Consider the following 19,776-nt stretch of genomic DNA (forward strand, 5'->3'; position numbering starts at 1 on the left):
AATATTATATATAGTTTATGATAATTAAACACAATATTAAATTATTAAAATGAAACAAATAAGGTACATCCACCAAGATATTAAAGCATATATATCTACATATATCACAAACGGTTTTTCAATTGATAGAGACACTTTGAACTCTTTCTAGTTATTATCTTTTCAAAGGAAAAAATAAAATGTAGTCTAATAAAATTAATTCACAAGCAAAACATTACTGACACATAGAAAACAGGATGTGGAATTCTAATCAAAGCTGTATTCGTTTTAAAATAATGAAAGGAGAGAAGAAAATGTCGTCATTAAATTTTCCCCGAAGCCTACCATTAAGGTACTGCACCAATCTTCGGTCCAGGTGCGAACGCGGCTCCACCCGGCACTGAGGACGCAGAGCTTCTCTTCCAAAACAGGCTCGCTGCCCTCGATCAAGCTCTGGAGGGCAGCACTGCTCTCTGTGATGGTGTTTAAATCAGCTTTTCTCTTTTCCAGATCCTTCAGAATGTTCTAGAAAATAAAAATACTGAGGCTCACTTGATCTTTCAGAATATTATAAAAGTTTATATAACCTTCATTTTTTAAAAACTTTTCTTCTACATTATAGTAGTCCATGACTCCGTAGATAACTTAAAATATGCAATTAATTATGCAAATAATTAAATGTAAGAAATTTAACAAATTCAGATGTGGAAAAGGTAATTTTCATTTATTTTAAGTGTAAATTCCATTTATCACACACAAACCCCAATGATCCTCATCATAACTCCAGATGTAAGGAATCAATTTCATTTTCAGTAATTACAAACTGGCAAAGCAAAACTATCCAAGAACTCACACTTCTCCAAAAGTCATAATGATTTATCTCCTTGAATACTACAGGAAACTACTGACGTGTACTATATTTACTTGCAAGGATTACATCCTGTAACCAAGTGATTTAACATATAATCTGTCATATAAGCACTAAAAACATATTTCATCTTAAGTAAATCACAGAAGAACTAACACATCTACGCTTGGTCCTACAATTGTCCTCATATGGAAAGATAACATTCAGGATAACGTGATTCACACATTTCACCAGTTTGACCAGGCAACGTGTAGTCAGAGAATTACAGACAGAAGACTGGTTCCAAAATTAAAACTACAAAGTTCTTTCAATCAAAAAGTACAGGGGCACATCTCCCTACGGCTGTTGCACCTTTTAAACCAACATTTAAATAAATCATTTCAAAGAGCTCAAGTTTATATTTAATCTCAAATCATTAAATCACATTTTGGAAGGCATAAGAATTGCAAATTCACAAGTGTGTCAAGGTTTTAAACACTTACTTGGCCACGTCAATTTCTAGTATATTTATAAAGTCACTAAAATATTTCTCTCAAGTGGACTCCTCCAGCAGGGAGAAAAAAAAAAAAATAGAATACCCACAGCATGGTTATGTACTGATTGACTAGCAGAGTCTTTAGGAACTATAAGAAATAATGACTTACAAGTAATTACATTTAAACAGTACATACAATCTATGCTAATAGCTTGTATTGTGAAGAAAATTACTACATTGAAAATAACAATATTTAAGCTACGGAATAAGTTCAGAAATGAAAATGCTATTTAAATTTTGCATTGAAAAAACTTTACATAATTTTTAAGAGCAAATACATTAAAATGTGAAATATGCATGTTTCTTAAATCTGAAAACATAACGTTGACAATGGGTGATTATGTTCCATACTGATGTTTCGTGTGATTTACCCCAGGGAAGAGAAGGTGCTGTGGGTTCGTTTAAAATGTACATCTCCCTTGACCCAATATTTTTAGGGCTAAGAATTTATCCTCAGGAAATAATTATGAATGTATGCTATGATTTAGCTACAAGTATATTCATCATAGCATTTTTTACAATAGTGAAAATCGGTAATAATTTAGATGGATGTGAATGGAGGAACAGGACAATAAAAAAATAAAATATGCAATGAAATACTACACTTATCTCCAATATGTGATACGAAAGCACTTAAAAGTAAAGGGAAATGTCAAAGATCGAAGTTTTTTAGAGAAAGTCATGAAACATTAGATACAATATAATTCTTTTTAAATATATGCTTTTGCCTGTGTATGTCCATATGCGCCTATCAAAAACTGAAATAATAACAGGGTATTCTTTGATTATAGATGATTTTTGCACCTGTCTTTTTTTATTACACTATGCAAATGTCATTCAATTAGCTTATATGACTTATGTTGCTATCAAGAAAATAACGGCTTTCAAAGTGTATTGTACAGAGAAGATAATATTTCCTTGAAAAACTTCAATTTAACAAAAATAAAGTTTGGTGCCTTTGCTTGGAATTCATCCACAATACACTCAGGAATTCCAACATCCTTCATTTCCTTCATACATCCCGTTTCACGCCACACAGCCCATGGGCATAATTACACTTTTCATGAGCTATTTTCTAAACTGAGAATATTCTTTCTAGTGCCTAATATCTTGACATTCTTTCAACTGTTATCTCCACAGAGCATTCAATTAAGAAGGAGTTGTATCATGCCACGACCTCATAGCATCTCTTCACTTCCCACAAGCAAACACCTACAGAGGATGTCAAAACTGACGCTTGTAGCTTTATAAAAATCTCTGCCACAGTCTTGATCATTTATTTCCAGCACTTATCTCTAGTACACATGCTTCTTTCTTAGGAAATAAATTTAAGAAAAGAGAATGCCTTGGCGAAAAAAATTACTTGTGTCCCATCCATTCAATTCTTTGTCCATCTCAAAAGAGAGAATTGGCAAATTAACCCTACACTCTCTGTGATTTCAAAGTAACTATAGGGCTAAAGCAAACTGTTGGATCTTTTGTTGATTTTTTTGGAAAATTCTGTTCCTACACTCTTTACATCAGGTAGTTTGCAATAGAATGATTAGTTACTGCTACAAAGTTATTATAGGAGAATTAATAAATAAATTCAGCACAATAACTTTGTGAAGAATGAATACTCAAAAAATGTCACCGATTTTGGGGGACAGCCCCATGGCATAGTGCTTAAGTTTGGTACGCTCCACTTTAGCAGCCCGGGTTCACGGTTCAGATCCTGGACATGGATCTGTACCGCTGGTCAACCATGCTGAGGTGGCAGCCCACATGCAAAGCGGAGGAAGACTGGCACAAATGTTAGCTCAGGGCTAATCTTCCTCAAGCAAAAAGAGAGCAAGACTAGCAAAAGATGCGGCAAATATTACTCAGCAAAAAAAAATTAAAAAGTCACCAATTTTGAAGGTGATAATTACAACGTTTTCAAGTACCACATAAGCATAATGCCTAAAAAGGCCTTACTGATGATCCATACAAATTTAATACTTTTCAAATCAAGATAAAAATATTGTCTTAAAATTGTTGTTTTTAAAATATTCTTATTCTTTCTTAGGACAGAGAAGTGGTAAAAAAATAATGGAAAAAAGAAAAAGCCCTATTTAATATGAAATGGAGAGAAATGGCATCCACCCAGATTGTCCTGAACAGGATGTCACAGGTTACACTGGAATAATATTGGTGATTCACCTGAACTGCAACTTACTTTAGCCCAGGAAATCTCTGTATCCAAGTCGCCAAGCAAACTTTCTGAAGTGGATTTCTGCACTAATTCAGTTTCAGTCACAGAAAGCCATTCAGAGAGAGAAGCAGCCTCTTTCTTCACTTTCCGGGCCAACTGTGAGGCTCTTTCCAGATCCTGTTTTCCCTCTGTCACCTAAAAAGGAGAGAGAGACAGAGAAGGATGAACATGAATGAGCATAAATCAAAATAATAACTAAAGATCCAAACTGATTCATATCTAACGCCCAACACGCACATAACCTTCATCTCTAGCACTAGAATCAGTCCGTCCTCGCATTCCCGCAGGGGATGATACACTGTCGTGGTTAACGCCAGGCAGCCCTGGGTTTTCATCTTAGCTCCACCACTTCTTTCCTAAGTGAGACTAGAGCCCTCAAAAGGCTGCTGTGAATATTAAATGAAAAACAAACATACACGAAGGGCTCGGGCCGGTCCTTGCAACAAAGCTAAGGGATCAATAAACAGCATCTTTTATCATCTTCAAGAGAAGATGCACTGGAATCTAGATGAAGGACTCTGTTCAAAAAACACACACATATGCACTATATTCTAGCACTCTGAGGGGGAAATAGCCCTATTTTCACAATTACATGTTTTAGAATTAAGCACTTACAGGAAATGAATACGCAACATACACTTTTATTATTTAATTCTTGTTGTCGACAGAAAGTAAAATGAACTGAACTAACATTTACTAGGCTGTTAATACAGCTCCCATATTACGTTAAAGGATCTTAGATACCTTAAGCAATAAAACCCACGACAGTCTCTGTGATAGGCACCAACCTGTCTACCTACAGATCACGGCAGAGAAGCTTAAAGCGGTTCAGGCCATGATCAGGGCGGTATGGCCACTGGATAGAGCCTGGGCTGACCCTCTACCTTACATGATGGCGCCTCAAACTAAACGATCGCGCATAATCTAAAGCTGAGATAGCTCTTTAAAGGACAAGACAACACAATAATACATAAATAAAATATGTTCCTCCCTTTATGCGCACATATGTCTCGACAATAACCTTACCTAAGTACTGAGTGATAAGTCACATACGGGATGAAATTTTCTTAGATGATATAAAATGGCATAAAGACTGAATTTTCCTAATAAATAACATGGGATTCCATTTCTTTCTCCTGTCCCCTAGGTTCAGTTTTACTCTTTCACACCTCAAGGATTGATGATTATTAAAGTCCTTCTTAAAAGTGAATTTTTTTCTCTATAGAGTTTAATTAAAATTCATGACTCTAAATTAATAGCACCTCAATGCAGACTTTAGGAGACAAATATGTGAATTATACTAAAAAATATTACGTATTCAAACGCTACTTATCCGACTTTGACATGCCCAGGCAGCTACACAATCATCATGAAATTTAATGCTACTAAAGATTTGCATATACCAGGAAGAAAATAACTTATAGTTTAACTTGTAACAAATTACACTCTTCTCAGTCTAATCAATACATTTTAAGATGTACTGCATATTGAATTAGGCAGTATCAACTTGTAAATTGTTTATCTAACCATTTATCTCTTCTCCCTCTTGGATAGTCAACCATTCCTTCTCAAGAGGATCATTCTCGTCAGGTATCAAACATACTCTAGTCTCTCCTAGACACACACACAAACCCCTTCTTTGTCCCACATCCCCTAAAGACCTTCCTCTCTCCTACCTTTCCCATAGAGATCCTCCCATCTTTCTTACCTCCCACATGTACACCAAGCCATGCAATTCCAGCTTCTATTCCCATCACTCCACAGAAATTATCTTTGCTAAGCTCAATAACGACTCCAATGACAACAGATCTAACAACCGTCTTTAAGTGGATGTCACATTCAACTTTCAATAATATTCTAACAGTTGCCTACACTCATTCTCAAAACGCCCTCTTCCCCTGGCTCTTCAGACCTAGCACACTCCTGGTGGGCTACCACTTCTTGCTACTTACTATAGTGTCATTTATATATATTTAGGTTGTGCAATGTGACTTTTTAAGGTATACAATGTGGTAATTTTATATATGTATACACTGTGAAATGATTAACACAATCAAGTTACTCAGCACATTCATCATCTCACGTAATCACCTTTTTTGTGTGTGGTGACAAGACCTGAGATCTACACTCTTAGCAGATGTCAAGTTAACAGTTATGGATGTGAGATGATGGCACAAAAAGACAGGGAAGAGTGCTGTTCTGCTGTCCACAGGGTCGCCAGGAGTTGGAATCCATTCCATGGCACTAACAACAAAATAGCAGTGGAGCAATGTGACAACATGTCACATTCTGGCACTATATCACAGTGCTCCACCGCTATTCACAGGGTTTTCATGGCCAATTTTTTTCAGAAGTGGGTGCCTAGGTCCTTCTTCCTAGTCTGTCTTAATCTGGAAACTCCACTGAAACTGTCCACCATGGGTGACCCTGCTGGTATTTGAAATACCAGTGATACAGCTTTCAGCATCACAGCAACACGCAGCCACCACAGTACGACAACCGACAGATGGGCGGTGTGGTTCCCTGACCAGGAAGCAAACTCAGGCCACAGCGGTGAGAGCGCCGAATCTTAACCCCTAGACCACCAGGGCTGGCTTGAAATGTCAGTAGCCATTGAAAATATAAAAATGAATCTGGATTACATATTGAAAATAAATTTCTATACAAGTAGTAATCATTGTGATATTAACACTTACGTTTAAAGAAATATAATGAAAATTATAGGAATAATTGAAAACATATTAATGCCATAAAATTGAAACATGCACTCTCTCAGAAATGAAATTCTAAAGCACATAAAAGAGAGCGTGAGGTGGGCATGCGGTCGCGCCCCTCACCTGGGCACCCAGGTCATTGTAGAGCACCTTCAGAGACGTCAGCTGCTCGTCCATCCCCTTGGGGTTGTCTGTCTGCTGCTTCTGAACAATGTGCCTTCCTGTTTTGATGACGGTCTCCACTTCAAGCTTGACTTCACTCAAAGTTTTGTAGAGTTTCTTAAAAACAAAGCAAGACAAATTTTACACATTGTAGTGAAAACCTGCTAAGTGGAATCATTCCAGAACACAACTTACAGAGGCTGACAACTACGAACCAACTATGGAGATCGAAGGGCTTTGTTTTTCTCAGATTTGGTTCAAAGGATGAGTAAAATGAAACCAAAGTGTAATAATTTTTTAAGTCAGATAAGAAAGTACACTAATAGAGATTATATTTGTTTAAAAAAAACTCAGACATATTTTAAAGGTTTATGAAAGTACTTAATATGAACAAAATTTTTCTATATAAAACGGGGAAATATTAAGACTAAAAAGTGAATGTCTATCATCTTTTAAATTACATTTTAAAAAATTCTAAATGCTATAGAAAAAAGCCAACACTGGTTAGTTCTGGCTGTTGGAACGTGGAAGTATTAACATTCATTTTTTCATACAATTCTCTGAAATACCAAGTCTACTACAATGAGCACATATTACTCACATAAGGAAAAGATATATAAAAACTCAACATATCAAGATGTATGTGAGTATAGGAAGTTGGAGTTATGTAGGTCAAATTCAGAGCTGTCTTTATCCTAGTTAGCTTCAACTTAAAAACCTTTATTCTGAGCAGGTTCTCTCATCTCCATTCATCATGGTCTTGACCTGAAACCTCTCACGTGGCACTGTCACACAGTAACAGACCACGAGACTAAGTGCTTGCTTTGTTGATCTCTATATCTCACGAAATAAATAAACACATATATACATGCATGCGCACACACACACATATAAAAATTTATCTTACAGTCTGTGCTCCATAAAAACATTTAGGTCAATGACAGATTGCATATATAATGGTGGTCCCATAAGACTAGCACCATATTGCCGAGGTATGTAGTAGGCTATACCATCTAGGGTTGTGTAAGTACCCTCTATGATGTTCCCACAAGGATTAAATCACCTAACGACACATTTCTCAGAACGTGTCCCCATCGTTAAGCAACACACGACTGTATTTGTTCATCTTTCCACTCACTCTAGCTTTCAAGTGATCAAACAACTGTCAGTATGTAACAGACATGTGAAGACTGCAGTTTTGAAAAGCACAAAGAACTCTCCTAAACTCTTCTTGTCTTAAATGTCATCCTCTGTTTCTTCATGATTCTTCTCAAGCAGAACACTTATTCTAAGACTGTGTATGCTCAGCCATGTGATTTTTAAATTTCTATGCAACTGATTTTTAAAGTTCAAGACTAAAATAGTAATAAGGCCTTATAAATAATTTCTTCTTTCACATCTTAAGTTTAAACTTTGATTTAAAATTTTATTTTCCCAGAGAATAATTTTTTTTATGCTATAATAGTCCTAACATCCATTCTAAGCATAATTTCTTCTTTCATATTTTAGGCTTAAACTTTACAAATTAAAATTTAAAATTTTATTTTCCTTGAGAATGAATTTGTTTACACTGTAATATTCCTGACATCCATTCTAAGTGTGGTTCATCTAGATAACTCAAATTTATCCTTCAAAACTTAGCTCATTAGTCACATTCTCGCAAAGCCTTTCCTAACTTTATACTATGATTAAGACGTGTTTTCTTTGTTTTTTAATCACCGTATATACATGTCTACTCTAGTTTCCTTATCTCACGACACTGTAATTGATTTTACTCTCTCCTAGCTCTCTCTCTATCTCTTCTAATTTCCTTAAAAGGAAGAACCACACTTCTCATTTTTTACCATTTTTCGTCATCAATCCTTATTCTTAGCACACTGTAAACTAATAATTATTGAATAAATCATGTATGTAAACGCTAGATGAAGCCGTATTAGCTGCTGGAAAGCCCACTGGACACATTAACCACCCACTGGCCTCACCATACACTTGTCCAAGTGGGTCTGTATGACATCAGGGTCCACATCCTTCACATCCAGAACGTGAAGCTCTGCTTTCACACCATCCAGCACACGCTTGCAGTCAAGCATGCGCTGTTCAAAGTTAGCAGGCTTCTGGAAAAGCTGGAACTTTGTGGACACCTCTCGAAGTTTCCTCTGTTTTCAGACATGAAAATAGTAAGCAGTTCACATCAGAATGATAATCTGTCTCACAGACATTATTAATGTAACACATACTGCTAAAAAGCTGTAAAATAAAGCACCAACAAAAACATTCCTTACAGGAACTCAGTGAGGTGGCCCGACCACCCTAGGAACAGCAGAGCCCAACGCCACGAATTACCTGACACTCAGGGTCTCAGTCTTAGATATAATAAAAGGCTAAGCTGGCCTCGCTGGAATTAAAACTGCGTTAGTTTTCTCATCTGTTTGAAAAATATAGTTAGGAACCCGTAGAACTCAAAACGTCCTTCATCACGAGCTCTGAGTGAAAGTCAATCTCGAGTCCACCGGGAAGGGACGAAGTGATGCTGCATCTCACATCCGGCCCGGGTATCAGCCACATCAGTACTGACAGCGGCTCTGCCTGAATGGAAAAATCTATATAGAGCGAACTTATAAATCTAGCTCACTCTCTCTTCTCAGTGATAAAAATCAGATTCAATATTTTCCACCCACGCAATAATTTGTGTCTGCTGCCCTGCCTGGAACACAATACGCCTTCAATACAGCACTCCCATCCCGCCGCTGACGTCACAGAGAAGTACTCAGCTGCTCTCCCCATCACCTGTAACACATCCATCTGACTCCCTCCTCTGGCACTCCTGCCATCCGGGGAGGCCAGAGGCTGAGAACGGGTATTTCTTCTCAACTCCTCTAGAGTTAGCTCGTGGGCTGAGATCTCTGCTTGGATTTTCTACAAAGAGATGAGAAAATATCTTTTTCAAAAAGGTCCAAGTAGTCATACAATACATAAGAATATGTTGACCCCTATACAATAAGAGTTCAACAAATTTGACCCCTATACAAGCTTTAAGAAGTCTGCAGTATAATAACAAGATGGTCTGCCATATTGTGGGGCTACTGTGTGCTGTGCACAAACTAAGGTCTCTGCATTTGTCATTTCTGATGTTCACCACTTATTTATAAAGAAGGAATTTTTCTAATTCCATAGCTAAGAAAACTATAATTTAAAAATGGTGGCCATTTACCAGGGTCTTACATAGAGACCACGAGAACTCCAAAACCCACAGGTTGCCTCATAAGAAAGGTCAACCTTTCTCACTGACTCAGTTTGGGAGGGCAGGAGGGGCTGGTTCTCTCGCTGGTGAGAAGGCAATCACACATTCTCTCTCTGTGACTCACATACCCTCATGTCCGAGGCCGTACCTGAGCTTCCTGCGGAACCTGGAAGGCGTCTATCCTGTCCGTCAGGTATGTTGTGAGCTGCTTGTCCAGCTCTCCTAAGCTCTCCTGCAAGACTTGAAGCATGTGGTCAGTTTCCTGCAGGACCTGGAGTTGCTTTTCCAAAGTAATCTGTTTGCTCTCTGCCTACACAGGGGAAAATTTAATCATTAGTCACTCAGCACTAATATAAATAGCTGAATATGGGAAAACCCTTTCATTCTGGCCATGAAGAAAAGAAATAGACTATTAAAGTACTTACTTCAAGACTTTGGCCTGCATTATAAATAAATAATAGCTAGCAATGGTAACAGTGAAAAGATCCTTCTAGTATCTTATGTATTTTGCAGTGAATTAGTAATTTTTACTTGACAATGTAAAAATATAATGACAAGATATAAAAATGCCCATGAGGGCATTATGCTAAATGAAATGTCAGGTAGAGAAAGGTAAATTCCCTATGATCTCACTTACACGTGGAATTTTAAAAAACAAAACAAAACAAGCTCATAGATACAAAGAACAGACTGGTGGTTGCCAGAGGCAGGGACAAAACGAACAAAGGGGGTCAAAAGGTACAAACGTGCAGTTATAAAATAAATAGGTCTCAGGGAAGTAATGCACAGCATGGTGGCTATAGTTAATAACACATTGCATATTTGAAAGTTGCTAAAAGAGAAGATCTTAAGAGTCCTCATCACAAGAAAAAACATTTTTTGTAACTATGCATGGTGACAGATGTTAACAATACATTTGTGGTGATCATTCTGCAATGTATACAAATACCGATTCTTATCTTGTACACCTGAAACTAATATAGTGTTATATGTCAATTATACCTCAATAAAAAAGTAAATATTTCTTGCATATTATTAAACAGAGGATAAAAATATATCATTTATTATAAATTTAGGCGATTATAGGAATCAGCAATAAGCTTATCAATAAGAATATAAAATAAAACAAGAATTGTCTCCCAGTAGAGTGAAGGTATCAATCTCTTTTTTCCAAAGTCTAAAACAAGCTCTACAGATGTGCACGTGTTGAACCACTATTTGCTGCACTTTGGGATAAACCCAACACTACTCAAGACGTAAACATCAACAGTTATTATTTAATAGGTGTTGGAAAGCATCTAATATCCATGCAATCCCCCTATAAAAGAACAGTCTCCTTTCTCCACTTACAGATAAGAACATGCATGTTGTGAAACATTCTGGATATGCATCTAAGAGATGATGGCATTTTATAACAGCAGCTGATGTCAAATTCTCATGGCCCTAATATTTACTAGGATAATATGAGTTATTATTTGTGGAAATCAATAAAAGACACCTTAACTAAACTGGAGTCAGGAAGGCCTGTAGGGGGAGCTCTCACAGCCTATCGCATGTCTTCAATTACACTGAACAGGAAGAGAGGCACACTGGCATCTCCAGAGGAAGGGCAACTACTTTACTCCTGAAGGAAGATTTCTCTCCCCACTGGCAACAGCCCAGCCCATGAGAAACACCACAGCTCAGGCAGCGAGAAGCCAATGCCTCCCTGAACTGTCACTTTCCCCCAATGGACTTTCATTTAGAACAGCCCCTACCTACTCCCCCTTTTTCTCTGTAAAAGCAGCTCCCCGTTTTTGTTCATTGGATTTGCCTATGGCTCACCATAGCATGCACATCCCAAATGGCAATTCTTCTGGCTATTCCCAAATAAACTCATTTTGAGGAGAAAATAACAGTCAAATTTACTATTAAGTTGACATATTCTTATATACAGCTATAATACGATCCTTAAATGAAATTAAATAGTTCACAAGTAAACAATCTCACAGAGAGATTTTTAATCATCAGCTTCCTCCTGCCTTACAAGCGTCAGGTCTACTCCTCCCCACGTGGTACTTCAAAGCCCTCAACACGCCCATTAACGCTGGCTACCAAGTGCTCATCTTGGTGAATGTTCTTAAAGTCGCTCCATGTCATAAACCCTAATCAACACCAGCACGCGTCCCGGTTCTTACCAGGTGACTCAGTTCTACGTATCGGCTGTTGAAAGCCTCCAGTTTCTCACTAATTATGTCATCGAGGATCCCTCCATCAATCAGAGTCTGGCCAAGCTCCCGAATCTGGGTGCGATTATCCGCTGGATGTCGCAAAACAGATTCTAGAGACTGGACAGGGACGGGGAAAAAAATAATGCATTTACTGAGGCAAAACGTATCAAGAATCCTAAAAATATCCATTTTTTTAACAAGTAATTCAATTTTCTAGACAAATCTACCTAAAGAACAAGAGCAGGAGTTAAGTAAAGGATTAAGTCACAAAAACATCCATCATGGCATTAATAAATACACAAAATTGAGAACTCAGCAGGAATGATGACATATGATAATATAATTCCATAAAAATAATTTCAATAATTATTAATTACATGGAGAAATACTCATGATATGATACAAGGTTTAAAAGCAGAAAACAATACTACACAAGAAAAATTACCTCAAACTGTTATTGATTAAATTACTAAAAACAGCTACTCATTTTTCTACGACATATACAGAATGCTAGGTACAATTTTATATACACACTTTATATATACATAAATCTAACTAACCCTACAGGCTAAATATTATTCTCATATTACAGATGGGAAAACTGAAGCTCAGAGAAGTCAAGTAGTTTGCCTGCATATACACAGTCAGTAAAAAGAAGAACTCAGATTCCACCTTGGCTCCAAAGCCTTTGATCCAGTTACTATAACATACTACCTTCCAGTGTGTACATGTAAAAAAATAAATAAACAGGAAGAAACACACCAAAATGTTTAAAAGTGTTTATCTTAGAGTTTGCTTTATACTTTTCTCCATTTTCCATGTTTGTAGAACGCACATTTTAGCTCTTACACTAGGAAAACATGTGTTCTTAAAGTAAGCTCTTCATATTTTTTTTTACTCTCTCCATCTCCCACTCTATTTTGTTTGAGAAGTGACATCTCTTCTCCAGCAGGGCATCTGTCTCCTGGAACTTAGGTACCACATCTGACTTTATTCTGAGCTTCAGTCCAGTCATCCACTTGGTACCACATCATATCCTTCTAGTTTTAAAAGCATGTGCACCCCCATCGTGTTTGGTTTTTTTTAAGCAAATCTACTCTCTTAACATTTTAATCCATTTAAGGAACAGTGATTAAATCAGTTATCAGGTGCCACAAGCTGTTGCTGATAACCGGAGAACAATGAAAAATCCAGTACATTTCTTGGCCTCAAGGAGTTTGAGTCCAGGCGTGGGGATAAGCCCCTGGGACAGGACTCCATGCCCCTAATCCTGCCCACTCAAACCTGGCCTCCAACTTTTCACATCTGAAGAAGTGGGGGCCATTGTAAACACAGTTGTTGCCGTGTCTAATGAGCAAACATAACTTGATGAAGACACAAGAGAGCAATTGTCCTAATAACATAAGGCAGAGTTTTATCTGGGGACTGGTTAAAACAAGCTGGGAAACCATTAGAGTGCTTTACGATGTCTAAAATGCACTAATTATCAAACGGCTAACCACCTCGTGAGCTGAACTGGTGGGTCACCGATAATCGAAGTATACGCGATTGTGTAATACTTCAGGCACCGGAAGAAAACACAAGTTACACTGAAAACTACTAGGAAGCAAACGTGTCTGTGGGCATAAGGCCCTCATCTTAATACTCATTTGGCCTCACTGCAACAGAAAGCAATGCCGCTGATAACACTGGCCCCCACCTCCAGGGCTTCACTGACAGCATCTGTCTTCTCCGGCAGGGCCTCTGTGCTCTTCATCCGCTCTTCCAGGGTGTTTAGCCAGCTGCTCTCAAGATCCAAAAAGTGAAGCAGTTCAATCCAACAAGACCACACCTCCTACAGGAGGCCAAGAAAGAAGTCACACTCGGTAAGAAGCCGTTTAGAGATGCGATGTATCTCTACAATCCTCTCTGATCAATAATAATTCATTTAGATATGAGTATCTATGGGAATTTAGAAACGGACGAAGTTGGAATTTCAAATAAGCGAGAGAAAATTGAATTCTTCAATAAATCATATTAGACAAATCGTCTTCAATAAATTCTGCATAAATCCATTAGACAATAAACTGCTGGGGGAGGAGCAAAAAGGAATGAGCTGCCTCACTCTTTCCACTAAAATAAATTCTAAGGGTCTGTTTTCATGTTTAAAAAAACCCCTATGTAATCAGTAGAAGAAATCAGGACGTAAACACTATTAGTTTGTTTTTTAAATAGAAGATTAAAAGTATTCATCACTGCAACACTTTTTAACAATTATGTAGGAAACTGGAATTCCCTGGGGTCTACCCTATTCCAACTCAGAGTTAACTGATGTAACAATTTGCTGTATATTCTCTTTACAACTTTTTTCTGAATTCATATCAATGTGTCTATATATGAAAAGGGCCCCATTTCACCTAAAATGGAGTTACGTTATACTTACAGGATTAGTTGTGATCACTTACTCCTCATTCCTATGGGGAGTTTCTGAGGAGGTGTAGGGGGGATAAATTTATACTCTATTTTCTAGGAGCAAAATGATGGGAGGGACAGCCCCTTCTCCGTATAGAAGGAGCCTATTTGATTTGATAAATTTAGGAGGAAGAGCTCAGCTCAGACTCTCCTGGGTTGGTTCTCTTTCAGATCCGTGGACCGAAGGAGGCACATTCTAGCCTGCACTCCATCTCAGTTGCACTTACCTGATCGGAGGTCAGCAAGTTTTTCTATAAAAGGCCAGATAGTAAAGATTTCAGGGTTTACAAGCCACATCTGGTCTCTGTCACAGATTCTTCTTTATTTATTTTATGCGTATGTGTTTTGTTTTGTTTTTTTAACAACCCTTTAAAAATACACAAACCATTTTTAGTTCACGGGCCATACAGAAACAGGCCACAAACCAGATTTGACCCTCAGGCTGTAATCTGCCAACCCCTGGCTAAGACTAAAAGGGAAAAGAGGTGTCTGGTCCCTTAACTTTATTTCCACAGGCAGAAGGCAGACCGAGGAATCTACTCAGGGGCAAGCAGAGCCCTATTTCCTAGGGGAACGAAAGGATGGCTCACAGAGAAGCACTCCCAAAGAGCAGAACTGGTCCCTAATGGAGCAACAGTCCCTGCCCTGGAGTAAGGGGAGCTGACTGCACAAATTTGGCCGGATTTCAGAATTACTAACATTAGATTTGAGACTCGCTCTCACCAGTGACTGCTATTTACCTTCCACTGCTCCAGTGTTTTTGAATGAGTGTCCACTCAGGTTTTCCTGTCCCTGTCTCACCACTGTATGTTGGGGATATGGGGCGCAGATGACATCTTTTTAGTGCCCAGGTCCGACAGATCCAGAGATGCCACACCCAAACACCGGCACCTGGAGATCCAGCTCCAAGGAGCCGCATTTGCATTTGGACCTGATACAGATCACAAGAGGCTGGATTGCAAGCTCGATGCTGTACTGGATAAGACTGTAGGAGTCCCTGGGAGAGCACAAGTGCATCTTGCATGTGGGAGGAATGTAACTAATTTATGACCAGAGAGTGAACTATGGTGGATTAACGATGGCCACAAATTTTTGGCTGCTACTCCAATTAAGCGGTGAAATTGTTTTTCTCCTCCCTTAGAATGTGGGCCGGCCTGTGACTTGCTTAGACCAAAAGAATATGACAGAGGTGATGCTGTGCCAAATTGCAGACCTAGCCTTTAAAAGGACTGGCAGCTTCTGCTTTCTCTCTCTTAGCCAGCTGCCACACTGTAGAGAAGCTGTAAAACTGAGAGGCCACATGCAGGAGGACAGGCCATCTTGAATGTTCCAGCTGAGCTCCCCACTGAATGCAGCTACCTGAGTGAGTTACTCATACACCACACACAACAGAAGAGCCGTCCAGCTGAGCTAAATCAACCCAAAGAATCACGAGAAATTATAAATGGATGCTTTTGGAAGCCGCTACATTTTGGCAAGGTTTGTTACATAGCAATCAATAATGGAAAAATAAGTTTTTAATGCCAACTTGTTTTATTTTAAAAACAAGATCTGGAAAAATGTAGCAAAATGTTAACATCAGCTACATCTGAGGGATGCGTACATAGGAGTTAGCAGTATTATCAGTACTCTGCTATGTCTGAAATATTGCATGATTTAGAACATTTTAAAGGAATCTAGAAACAATCAAAGTAATAAAATTGGACTTTCCAAAGAAAGGGATTCTTACTCTAATTTAGAAATTTGGGCTATTTCTGCCCAAGACCCCTTGGTGATTCCTGACATAATTTTAAGAGTGCTTCCATTTGTAAACTGCTTTTTTCTTCTTTTCATTTCCTCTTTCGAGGATACCAAGACCTCATCTTTTCTCTTTCATCTCTATATTTTTTTCTTAGATTTTCCTCTTCTTCTCTCAAACTAATTCCAGAGTAATTCTCAAATTAATTTTCAAAGCAATTCTAAACACTTATTTATTTCCTTCCTCATTCTCAAATTGTCACCTCTGGGTCATAAAAACAGCTTGAAGAAATGACAGAATACATGGCGGTCTTTCGTTAGCTTGGGCTAACTTGGGGACTCCATTCATTATATAAACATATTATAACTTGTTATTTTGGTTATCAGTAAATAGGAAAACAACAAAGTGTAAAATGTAGGGTGGTTATGAAGAGAAAAAAACATGGATAAAACTGTGGTAAAATTCAATTCCAATATCATTTACTAGACTTAAGATCAGGCATCCATAATGTTATAATTATGTTCACAGAATTTTAAATTTGCAAATGAGCCACCTCGGGTGTTTTCTATTAGACAACATATTAACATTAAAGAATCAGGTTTTCTTTGACTCGCAGCTTTCTTATTTACCAGTCTCAATTATACATATTTATCTTAGCACAAAATAGATTCAGAATAAGCAAGTAATGAGTGGATTTAGTTTAAATACTGTAGTCATGATTGTTTATCATTTTAGGATTTACAACAATACAATCATTTGTTTTAGGTAGAACTGAATTTAAATTAAATTCTTATACATGAAAACGCTTCTTAATTCTTTTCAATAAGATGTAACACATCACACTAATGTTAAAAAAAAAAACAAGCAAAAACTTAATTTTATTAAAAAAGGAAATAATTCATAGAATCATCTACATCTTAAACCCAACGGCCAGGGTTGGGGACGTGGTCAGCAAACCTCCGGCACATTCAAGCTCCCCTCTCCTTCAAGTCACTCCTTAACTTCAGACACCACTCCACATAAAGAACCTCAGTTCATCTCTGTGTACTAACCAGGCAAAACAAAGCAGAGGAGGTGCTCACAGCGTGCTGTTTTAGAACTTTAGGACTGGAACAGACCCTACAGATCATCTGTAACGTGAAAACCTTCATTCCACATTAAAAAAATGTAACGTGTGAAGATATGAAATGACTTTCCCAAGAACTTTCCACTAATTGAAGGCAGATCTTGGTCTCCTATTTTTTTTTTTTTTATTCCTGTTCCACTGTTAGCAACCTATTATGCAAGAACTACTTTTCCTTTATGATTCAGTATTTGAAAAGAAAAACACAGTTTTGTCCAAGGTATGGAGACGGTCAGTACATTTTGGAGTTTGAATCTCAGAAATGCATCGCTAAAAACAACGTACCTCTAGAGTGTGGCACTTTCCTCGAATTCTGTTACAAAGAAGCTGGTAATTCTCCAGCACCACGTTCAGCTCAGACGTCAATTCCTGGCCACCAGAGGGCACTTTGGCAGCTAATAACGTGATGTTGTCCTTCAGAATCTTCACTCTGACTTCCTTCTGTAACACATCCTCTTTCGCCCTCTGTTCCAACAAAGGATGAACTTGAAATTTGTCTCCCTTTCTCCATAACCAATTGCTCTCCTTTTTTTAAAAAATAACTAAACCAAAATTAAAACATCTAGATGATTCTAATGACCTAATTGGAACATTATTTAGGTAATCACTACAGAGAGTGAAATTCTTTTGAAATAAGGACACTAACTACATAGTTCTACTCATTATATGCCCAATGGACACAGTCTCACGCAAATATTTTCATTTAATAACAGCAGTGTTAACACCTAAGTTATCCTAAATTATGTTTACTGACAGGAAGTATTTTCAAATTCTGGGTCCATAATAAGAATCTAAGTGAATTAATTTTAATTGACCACTGAAGATCTGAGCCTATTAGACTGAAAGAAATAAATTTTCACAAAAAATGAGATGTCCCATAGTAAAGGTATCCTTTAAAAATAATATAAACATATTTTTTTCTCCTGGAACATAAGTATACCCAAGCTTCTGATAATTAACAGTATTTCAAAGATGATAAAGCTATACTGGGAAGATCTGATCTAGAAATAGCTTCCTTCCTGACTGTCCCTCTGTGCTTAAGAGGAAGTCCCACATTCAGGGAAATCAACCCAAAGCAGCCATTCACTTTCCCTTTTAGCTTTCTTTACTGCTAATGGTTTTACATTTCCCTAGGTTGGGGTAAAATAACAAAGCTTATTGGTTTTTTAAATCCTAATGGTTGTTTCGCAGAATAAAAATAGAATGTTGCCCAATCAACGGTTCTAATCTTGTTTTTCTAAACCCTCATCCCCAGCGACTTCAAGAAACCACAGAAACACGATGCCAACAGTGCAAAAGAGGAGAATAAATGAAATGAGACGGCCCTTAACATGGTAGGCTACCTTGAAAATACCTTAGGTACTGAATATTTTAAAGTTTCCAAAAAAGCTACACTAAAGAAGATGTTTCAGTGAAAATAACACAAACACAATAAAAGTCCCTTGTATTTACTTGGACGTACATACAATGATGCACTGATGAAATATAATCCTTTTTCTAAATATCCGCACAGACGTCTTTGCTTTCATTATACTTTTAGGCGAGTTAACTTTGGGGTAAAACATTCAATGTGTTGCTAAACCTTACTTAAAATAAGAGCGTTTAAGACACTATCTCCTTTGGCTGGAAACTGAGGGACACTGAAGCAGTGGTAGAAATTTGGGGATGATGCCCAGTTCTTTTATTATATAACAAAAGGAGAGCGCTCAAGCCTATTAATACAGGAATATAAATTTACAGGAAATAGATCCTGTGGACCCAACTGATATTAAATCTCTTGATGACATTCCTACTGCTATTCTTATCTGCTCTAACAGAATTTTGGTATTCACGTGTGCCCGTGTATTCACTGGAAGAACACATCTGATAAAACAAGGATAAACTCCAACTAAATTGGCAAGTCTCTCTTGTTCCTTACGACAAATAATTCTTTCTGAAAAATTTTGAAAATAGTGGTGATGGTTGCACAATATTGTGAATGTAATTAATGCCACTGAATTTTGGAGTCATTCTCTGTGGCTCCCCAAGGTCATAACCTATGAGACTGTCTCAGGAACCCTCACGGACTCAATTCATGAGCCATGTTTAACAGAGTGGAGTCTCGGCTTCCTTTCCCTATTAGAAGCATAATAGCTACCCTTCCGTTTGTTTTTAAAATTTGAAATCCTATGATGAAAGATAATATGCACATACCATGCTTTACAGCTAGAGAGATGACTGATTGAGCAGTTATTTTAAAGGGAGGAGAGGAGACAGAGGAGTGCCCAGTGACTGTCTCAGCCTCACCTTCATCTCTTCCACGGCACTCTCAAGTTCTTCTGGTGACTTGTATTCGAAGTCCTTCTCGAGGTAGTCTTCTTCCGCCTGGGTCATCCATTCCTGCATCTCTGCCAAGTCTTTCCTCAGGTTCACCGCTTTTTCCTGACTTTCAGACAACCTACTTTTTTGAATAGCAATCTAGAAAGGAAAAGCCATTCACTCAAATAAACAAACCTTAATACATTAAATGTCAAGTTCTGGTT

The 19,776-nt window shown here is 37.7% G+C and overlaps 1 protein-coding gene across 15 annotated transcripts in view; it reads right to left on the bottom strand.

Moving 5' to 3' along the window:
• Window positions 1-19,776, bottom strand: part of UTRN (utrophin) — a 486,786-nt gene that overhangs the window by 288,271 nt on the left and 178,739 nt on the right. For all 15 annotated transcript variants that reach the window (XM_046669467.1, XM_046669473.1, XM_046669465.1 and 12 more), the window contains 10 exons: window positions 19,541-19,711; window positions 17,540-17,719; window positions 13,642-13,776; window positions 11,910-12,059; window positions 9,881-10,042; window positions 9,279-9,407; window positions 8,474-8,647; window positions 6,453-6,608; window positions 3,580-3,750; window positions 325-504 (listed from right to left, as the gene is read on the bottom strand). In XM_046669467.1, the coding sequence (XP_046525423.1) occupies window positions 325-504; window positions 3,580-3,750; window positions 6,453-6,608; window positions 8,474-8,647; window positions 9,279-9,407; window positions 9,881-10,042; window positions 11,910-12,059; window positions 13,642-13,776; window positions 17,540-17,719; window positions 19,541-19,711 (1,608 nt within the window). The remainder of the gene's footprint in view (window positions 1-324; window positions 505-3,579; window positions 3,751-6,452; window positions 6,609-8,473; window positions 8,648-9,278; window positions 9,408-9,880; window positions 10,043-11,909; window positions 12,060-13,641; window positions 13,777-17,539; window positions 17,720-19,540; window positions 19,712-19,776) is intronic.

Source organism: Equus quagga, chromosome 8 (assembly GCF_021613505.1).
Source record: "Equus quagga isolate Etosha38 chromosome 8, UCLA_HA_Equagga_1.0, whole genome shotgun sequence".
NCBI lineage: Eukaryota > Metazoa > Chordata > Mammalia > Perissodactyla > Equidae > Equus > Equus quagga.